General features: G+C 46.5%; 1 protein-coding gene across 3 annotated transcripts in view; it reads left to right on the forward strand.

The window, feature by feature from the left end:
- The window catches only part of mpz (myelin protein zero), a 10443-nt gene extending 4095 nt beyond the window's left edge, over positions 1 to 6348 (forward strand). Inside the window, exons 4-6 of one of the 3 annotated variants that reach the window (XM_076980943.1) lie at positions 125 to 254; positions 603 to 651; positions 3149 to 6348. In XM_076980943.1, coding sequence (XP_076837058.1) covers positions 125 to 254; positions 603 to 651; positions 3149 to 3184 — 215 coding nt within the window. In that variant the 3' untranslated portion in view covers positions 3185 to 6348. The remainder of the gene's footprint in view (positions 1 to 124; positions 255 to 602; positions 652 to 3148) is intronic. The other 2 variants (XM_076980942.1, XM_076980944.1) reach the window with 2 other exon arrangements.
- The last annotated feature ends 2995 nt before the right edge of the window (positions 6349 to 9343 follow it).

A 9343-nucleotide genomic window follows, 5' to 3' on the forward strand; every position in this document is an offset into this window, starting at 1 on the left:
GTAGCCAAAAAAAGACATTAAAGATGTTCTCTTATTCCCCTGTTTCACTTTCCTCCCTTTCACCCTCTCCCTCTCTCCATTCCTCTATCTCTCCATCTCTTTCCCTCTCTCTCTCTCCTCACAGTGCCCATCCAGGCAGGGGTGATCACTGGGGCCATTATCGGGGTGGTTTTGGGTTTGCTGATACTGGTGGTGGCGATTTACTATCTTATGCGTTTCCTGGTGGCCAGACGTGTCTTCAGCCTGAGTATGAGGTCAGTGTGGGAGCAGCTCGTGCCTCGAGCACGCCCTGAGCCCCTCCCTGGCCTCGACACACACACGCGTGTACACACACACACCTTCACCAAGACCTTGTCCAGGTCCCCTCAGGATTCAGACAAGCGCACACTTACACACACACACACCTCCAGCAAGGCCAAGGCACTCCCCTTATCTCGCCGCGACACACACACACACACCTTTGCCAAGGCTGGGCACAAGACCCCACACCCTGTTCCAGCAACCACCACTGAGGTTCAGCAGAAGAGCTGAAGTGTAGTTCACTCCTCCAGCCACCAGAGGGCCACAGCGCTCACACTGTGTTTGTGTTTGTGTTCCCATAGCAAACATGGCAAGAAGGGCAAAGGAAAGGAGGGATCACAGCAAAAACAGGCAAGTGCTCACGTAGTAAAATGTAAACGTAGTACAGACACACACACACACACACACACACACACTTGCGCATGCGCACACACACACACAGACGCACACACACACACTCCCTAAGTAGGTAAGATGTCATGACACAACAGCAGTGTCCACAGCTGAAACTAAACACTAAATTAAACAGCTTCTGTAGTGAACGGTCTAGAATCCTCAACAGCAGGAAAACAAGCCCCTCAACCATTAGTCATGTTGTCATAACTTTAAGAGAAGCCATCGAGAAGGTTAGTTGTGAGGTAGCTGGACAGAAGCTCTTGGTTTACAGGAACCTGCTCCCATAGTTTCATTGACCTGCTCAGCTCATGTGAGCAGGAACCTCGTCCCGTTCTTCCAATACGAGCTCAGCTCATGTGAGCAGGTGTCAGTGTGGCCCTGCGCTGTGGATGTGTGTCAGTAGGGGCACGAGAGACCCTGTCCAACCTGGGGCAGCACCAATCTCCTGACAGTCTACCTTCTCACCTCCCGGTGCTGCAGAGGTCAAGGTCAAAGGTCATTATCTACCTCAGCGTTTGTGTTCCTCTAGGTTTGCCAGCTGGGACTGTAGTCATCAGGTCAGGAGACACGTGTGTCCCGTAGGCGCCATGCGGCGTTAATGGGGGTTCGGGGGGGAATGACTGATGAATCCTTTCAGCCTGTCAATCCTCCAGATCACCTCATTACTCCTGATCTAGTTGGGCTGTGCCATTTTTTTTGGGAGGGGGGGGGAAGAGGTTAACTGCACTGCATCAGATTAACATTATTGGTTCATTTAAAATGAATCTATTCTGTTGATGTATTCAGATACTGTCTTTAAAGGTTTGCCTTTATTTGCATAAAACCAACTAAAACTAAAACGGTTTCTAGACCAGCAATCTAATGTAGGGTTTCAAAGTTCACCTTCAATAACCATCTACAAATCACCAATGGGTTTACCCTGAGTTACCCTGAGTTGTAGTGTTGTGAACTTATGAGATAGAATGAATAAGATTTGTTAATGTATAATGTATAATAATATATAATATAATATATAAGAAAATATAATATATAAGATATAATATATAAGATAATATAATATATAAGTTGTAATATAATATATACAATATAATATTTAAGATAATATTTTTAAAATGTTTATTTTGTCTAGTATAAACATTTTTCCAGTATAATTAGAATATGCTGTATCAAACTGGCATTCAAACAGCCCAAAATGTCACCTCATTCATTCAGGCTTTCTCTCTCTCCCTCTGTCACACACAATCATGCTCTCTCTCTCTCTCTCTCTCTCTCTCTCTCTGTCTCTCTCTCTCTCTGTCTCTCACTCTCTGTCACTGTCTCTCTTTCTCTCTCTCTCTCTCTGTCTCTCTCTCTGTCACTGTCTCTCTCACTCTCTCACTGTCTCGCTCTCTTTTTTCAATGCCTTCATTCCATGTTTTCATCTCATTTATCTGTCACTTGGGTGTCTTTTTCAATTTACTTCCCTTTTTCTGTCCTTTCATCCTCCTTTCTCTCCCTCTTTCTCTCTCATCCTCACTCTCCATCTCTCTCCCACTATCTCTCTCGTCCCCCTCTCTCTCCTCTCTCGTCCCCCTCTCTCTCCTCTCTCATCCCTCTCTCTCCTCTCTGCAGGTGCACATTAAGATGCTGTTGGATTTTATGATTGTCTTTTATTACTTGACATAAATACTAACAGTGGAATCATGGAGAGTCACCACACTCCCTCTCACACACTCCAGACAAACAGGCTGAAACACCTGTGTCTAGATCTGAAGAATGTATCTATCCTCATCTATAGTTTCTTCCTTTCCTCATTCTTTCTTTCCTTCCTTCTCTCTCTCCTCATTGACCCCGTGTGTATATGTGGTTTGCCTTCTGTCAGCCCTAATCTGTGCTTCTTTCCTTTCACACCTGTCTCTCTCTCTTCCTGTCTGTCTGTCTGCTGACGCCTGTCCACTCTCCCAGTTTAACGAGAATGTCAGGTGACCGAGTAACAGATTAGGGACTGCCACTGTCTCTACTGCCACTGGAAATCATTTCTCTGTTTAAGTCTTGGCATGTTAGAAGTTTTAAACATAGTTTACTGTGACCCAAGATTCAATGTTCAATTTCAGCCCAGTCGGAGTGTCAGAACTCAGAAGATCTTAAGTATATGTATATATAGAAGAATAGAAATTCCACTGAATTTATGCTCAAACTAAATGGTTCTCAAAAACCTAATGGGCACAGTCTAATCACCCACAGGGGACCCTATAATAGGCTTTATTTCACCCATAGGGGGCGCTACAATCGGCTTTATTCTATTACTACACATTGCAATGTTAATGTATGTTCCTGTAAATAAAGCCTCCATATACATTCTAAAGGGTCAGAGGTCAGATGTCAGAGGGTTCTTTCGTGTGTAGGAGCTGTGATGTCATGCTGTCTCTCTCTCGGACTGACTGACGGCTTCCTGTTTTGTCCTCCCTTCCAGAAACCAAAAGTTCCCCTCGTTTACATCTCCTTCTAACTGCTCGTTCTTCCGTTTTCACCTTTTTTCCATCTCTTTTTCCATCTCTCTTTCCGTCTCTTCCTTATGCTTCCGTAACCAAAACTACCTCGTTCTGGTTCTGCTCCCTCACTTAACCATCACACCTTCACCATATTTAACCCCTCCCTCCTGCCCCCTCCCCCGTCTCTTTTCTCCTCTCTCCTTCTTTCTCTCTCTCTTTCTTTCTCTCTCTCCCTCTCTCCTGCCATAGTGACTCTATCCTCCCCCACCCTCACTCCCTCTCTCTCCCCAGGCGTCTGCTCTGGTGGATCCAGCCAAGCAGAAGGCAGCAGCGTCTGAGAAGAAGAAGCAGGAGTCTCGCAGGGATAAGAAATAGTGGTCGGAGAGCAGAGAGCTGGCGCGCGAGGGCACGGGGGCACAGCCACAGCCCCCTGCCCAGGGCCAGGCACCGGGGGTGGGCAGGCAGCACGGGGATGACAGGGTTCTCATGACCATCGAACTGGAGCTCATGAAACAAGAGCAGATAGCGGGAGAGAAGGTCAGGAGACCTGCACGTCTCCTCTCCACCCTCTCCGACCTCGCCCACAAAATCACCCTGCGCTAGGGCGAGGGGAGGGGGGAGGGTGTGGGGGGGAGGAGTCTGGAGGAGTGGGGCGGAGCCTGTTAGAGTGTAGATGTGATGTGTGTGATTATGTCCAGATCTCTCGACCTGCCATACAAACCCCACTGACACGACCCTCTCAAAACTCACACAAACCACTGTCAACAGAAAATTAAAAAGCCTTACATTTTAAACGTCTAGAGCACCAAACCTTTCTGTTAGTACTATACACCCCCCCCCCCCCCCGACGCCGACGCAGACACACACACACACACACACACACACACCTTCATTCACTTCTCTGATGAGATGAATCAGAACAGTCAGACAGCAAAACCGTGAAGCGTAACATTTTTCTTCTTTCTCTCTGTCACTCTCTAACTCAGAACTCTGGACACATGTAGAAATACACCCTTTCGTGCGCGCGCGCACACACACACACACACACACACACACACACACACACACACACACACACACACACACACCACTCTGACCACTTTCTGATTTATTCATTCTGTTCAGATATGTGAAAATTATGCTCTGTCTTTTTTGGGCTGCTCTGAAAATTCTTTTTTAACAATCTATTTCTTCTTTTTCTCCCTCCCCTCCCTCTCTCTCTCTCTCTCTTTCTCTCTTTTCTCTTTCATCTTCTCTTCCTGTTTCTGCCTCTCACCTCTTTCTGCTTCATCTCTCATAATCCACATATAATGACCTGTTCCCATGGTGATGTCACTCTTATGTCACTTCCTGTTTCAATATAGGCTGGCCCTTCAAAGTAACTGCTCTTAATGCTAATCATAAGAACACAACAGTAACACACACACACACACACACACACACACACACACACACACACACACACACACAGACACACACTGAATGTTCTGTTCCGTTAACCATGTGATTATATTTTCTGTCACCACAGTCTAGCGTGACCCCCCCCCCACATCTGCAGAACGAATCTTATATTCATGTGCAGTAAAATCTCACTCAGGAAGTGGAGGTGCTGACCCCTAACTCAGAGGGTGGGAGTATTTATCTCAGAACTCAGAGGGAGGGGTAGTTAAAATCTCAATGTGGGGTATTTTTGGTTCTGTAGGGGTGTAACACACACTAGCTATATTTCTGTGTGCATTAGCATGTGTGTGTGTTCGTGTGTGTGCGCGCGCGTGTGTGTGTGTGTGTGTGTGTGTATGTGTGTGTTTATCATGTGTGGGTGTGGTGCTCTGACTGCAGTGACTGAGACCCACACAATGACGTTGATACTGCTACCAGAGAGTGAACATACACCATATTAGCACACACACACACACACACACACACACACACACACACACACACACACACACACACACACACACACACACACACACACACACACACAGATGTGTGCACTACACTTAGTTGTTACAAACTCCTCATTTCTGCCATTTTCCCATGTTGTCTCACTCTCACCCTCCATCCATCTGTTTCTGTCCTGAGGTGAAGGTGCTCTGTCCATTCCACACATCCATTAGACACTCACGTCCCCCACTCCACTCCTCCATCCATCCCTCACTCCTGCTCACTCCTGCTCACTCCTGCCACCTACTGCCCACAAAGGCCTCATCGTCTTGACGATGGCAAAGTCAAAATGCTAATACACCTAGCTCTCTGCTGACCGTGAAAGATACGTGTTTTCACGTTATTTGTGTATGTTTGTTGAGTTCGAAAAAAAAATGTCTGTAACCCATCAAGATATTAAGACAACAAAACAGAAGGAACGGTGAAGAACTGGCTGTGCTTGTCCGTAGCTAACGCTAGTTATGACAAGCAGTGAAACAGCACACTGGACTTTGTGTGGGAAGCAGCAATGTAATTGTATTTAATTATATTTATATCTGAACTTTGTTTTGACTGACATGGTAGGACTCATATGGCTGTTTCTCTTTGTTTTTGTTTTTTTGTTTCATCAAGGTGCTAGCATGCTAGGCTACAGGAAGTACTCCCCTTGGGAGAGGAAGTAGCGAGAAAACTGAGAAGGCAGGAAAAAAGCTCATAATATGAGACTAGGGGTGAATTCATGTTTGAGTGAAAACTTAAACCAAAGTCTATTAACCATCACAATCACACAAGGTATGACCCTCCCACCAAAACTCCCTGCATAACCCTGTGAGCCACAGATGGCCTTTGACCTGGAATGTTGGAGGTGGTTGAACACACTAGAATTGCAAGGTGCTTTTGGGAAATGTAGTTGCTACACACCAAGGCTTTTGGAAGTCAGATGCTTTTTATGCATCTAATCAGAGGTTCAGAACAGCCATATGCTTCCCTCCATTAAAACTGCATTAAAACATGACAGTATCCATGTTGTATGTATCATGCACCTGTAAATGTTTTGGTCTGGTTTCTCTGATAACATTTCCTTTCCTCATATGCTATTTACAGTTTCTAATAGTTTTTTTTATGTTTTTATGTTTTGGTGGTAACATAACTAGAATATCAGTTGTTTTGTTCTGTAAAATGTGTAAAAAGAAAATAAATCATAGTCATTTAAGAAAAACATCAATAAAATCAGAAGTGACTAGAGTTTCCCCCATATCTGCTGTGTGTGTGTGTATTTGTGTGTGTGTGTGTGTGTGTGTGTGTGTGTGTGTGTGTGTGTGTGTGTGTGTGTGTGTGTGTGTGTGTGTGTAATAAACAGGGTGTGATTAACTGCCCTGGTGGTGTGAAGTGCCTTTTGTCTGAAGGTTTTTGGTTTGATCATTGCAGGGTGCTGAGAAGCTTTCAAATCTCTTTGCAATGGAACACAATTTTAAACGGTTTAATCACAAAGGTTGATTCCTGCCCAGCAACAGACTTCTGTGGACTCCTGGAGTCCTGCAGGATATAATCTCTGCCTCATTAGCGATTAACTTACGATCATCAACAGCCTCTCTGTGGCTGGATTATTGCTGTGGTGTTTTCTTAATCTCTTATATTGACTTATTAAACATGACTGACATGGTCCTCACATGCGACACACACTGAGGCAAAATGTTTTTGTGAGTGTTTGAGAAATGTTAATTCTATAGTAACAAATATGTGTAAGTCTAATTATTTGGATTGCTAACGTAGAGCTGAGATTCAGGACAGACTGGGTCACTTTATTAACACCTCACACTCTACCTCACAGTCCCACAGAAAGTGTGTGTGTGTGTGTGTGTGTGTATGTGTGTGTATGTGTGTGTGTGTGTGTGTGTGTGTGTGTGTGTGCACACATGTGAGTGTGTGTGTGTACACATGTGAGTGTGCGTGTGCACACATGTGAGTGTGTGTGTGTACACGTGTGTGTGTGTGCGCACATGTGAGTGTGTGTGTGTACACGTGTGTGTGTGTGCGCACATGTGTGTGTGTACACATGTGAGTGTGTGTGTGTGTGTGTGCACATGTGAGTGTGTGTGTGTGTACACGTGTGAGTGTGTGTGTACACGTGTGAGTGTGCGTGTGCACACATGTGAGTGTGTGTCTACACGTGTGAGTGTGTGTGTACACATGTGAGTGTGTGTGTACACATGTGAGTGTGCATGTGCACACATGTGAGTGTGTGTGTACACGTGTGGGTGTGTGCACACATGTGAGTGTGTGTGTGTACACGTGTGAGTGTGCGTGTGCACACATGTGAGTGTGTGTGTGCACACGTGTGAGTGTGTGTGTACACGTGTGAGTGTGTGTGTACACGTGTGAGTGTGCGTGTGCACACATGTGAGTGTGTGTACACGTGTGAGTGTGTGTGTACACGTGTGAGTGTGTGTGTACGTGTGAGTGTGTGTGTGTGTGTGTGCACACATGTGAGTGTGTGTATACACGTGTGAGTGTGTGTGTACACATGTGAGTGTGCGTGTGCACACATGTGAGTGTGTGTGTGTACACGTGTGTGTGTGTGTGCGCACATGTGAGTGTGTGTGTGTACACGTGTGTGTGTGTGCGCACATGTGTGTGTGTGTGTACACATGTGAGTGTGTGTGTGTGTGTGCACATGTGAGTGTGTGTGTGTACACGTGTGAGTGTGTGTGTACACGTGTGAGTGTGCGTGTGCACACATGTGAGTGTGTGTGTACACGTGTGAGTGTGTGTGTGTGTGTGTGCACAAGTGTGAGTGTGTGTGTACACGTGTGAGTGTGCACACATGTGAGTGTGTGTACACGTGTGAGTGTGTGTGTACACGTGTGAGTGTGTGTGTGTGCACACATGTGAGTGTGTGTGTACACGTGTGAGTGTGTGTGTGTGCACAAGTGTGAGTGTGTGTGTACACGTGTGAGTGTGGGTGTGTGAGTGTGCACACGTGAGTGTGTGTACACGTGTGAGTGTGTGTGTGTGTGCACAAGTGTGAGTGTGTGTGTACACGTGTGAGTGTGTGTGTACACGTGTGAGTGTGCACACATGTGAGTGTGTGTACACGTGTGAGTGTGTGTGTACACGTGTGAGTGTGTGTGTGTGCACACATGTGAGTATGTGTGTACACGTGTGAGTGTGTGTGTACACGTGTGAGTGAGCGTGTGCACACATGTGAGTGTGTGTGTACACGTGTGAGTGTGTGTGTGTGCACACATGTGAGTGTGTGTGTACACGTGTGAGTGTGTGTGTGTGCACACATGTGAGTGTGTGTGTACACGTGTGTGTGTAGGACTGTAGGGGAGCTTCAGGTTACCATGTGGCGGGTGTTTTTAGCGAGTGGCAGACGTAGGCGGTCCAACACGTTAAAAGGGAGAAAGAAAGTGTGTGTGTCTGTCATTCCTCACACGTGTGAGCGAGAGAACACACACACATGTGAGTGTGTGTGTGTACACATGTGAGTGTGCGTGTGCACACATGTGAGTGTGTGTGTACACGTGAGTGTGTGTGTGTACACGTGTGTGTGTGTGCGCACATGTGTGTGTGTGTGTGTGTGTGCACACATGAGTGTGTGTGTGGACACGTGTGAGTGTGTGTGTACACGTGTGTGTGTGCGCACATGTGTGTGTGTGTACACATGTGAGTGTGTGTGTGTGTGCACATGTGAGTGTGTGTGTGTGTACACGTGTGAGTGTGTGTACACGTGTGAGTGTGCGTGTGCACACATGTGATTGTGTGTGTACACGTGTGAGTGTGTGTGGGTGTGTGCACACATGTGAGTGTGTGTGTACACGTGTGAGTGTGTGTGTACACGTGTGAGTGTGCGTGTGCACACATGTGAGTGTGTGTGTACACGTGTGAGTGTGTGTGTGCACACGTGTGAGTGTGTGTGTACACGTGTGAGTGTGTGTGTACACGTGTGAGTGTGCACACGTGAGTGTGTGTACACGTGTGAGTGTGTGTGTGTGCACAAGTGTGAGTGTGTGTGTACACGTGTGAGTGTGTGTGTACACGTGTGAGTGCACACATGTGAGTGTGTGTACACGTGTGAGTGTGTGTGTACACGTGTGAGTGTGTGTGTGTGTGCACACATGTGAGTGTGTGTGTACACGTGTGAGTGTGTGTGTGTGCACACATGTGAGTGTGTGTGTACACGTGTGTGTGTAGGACTGTAGGGGAGCTTCAGGTTACCATGTGGCGGGTGTTTTTAGCGAATGGCA

This window comes from Brachyhypopomus gauderio, chromosome 19, assembly GCF_052324685.1.
Source record: "Brachyhypopomus gauderio isolate BG-103 chromosome 19, BGAUD_0.2, whole genome shotgun sequence".
Classification (NCBI taxonomy): domain Eukaryota; kingdom Metazoa; phylum Chordata; class Actinopteri; order Gymnotiformes; family Hypopomidae; genus Brachyhypopomus; species Brachyhypopomus gauderio.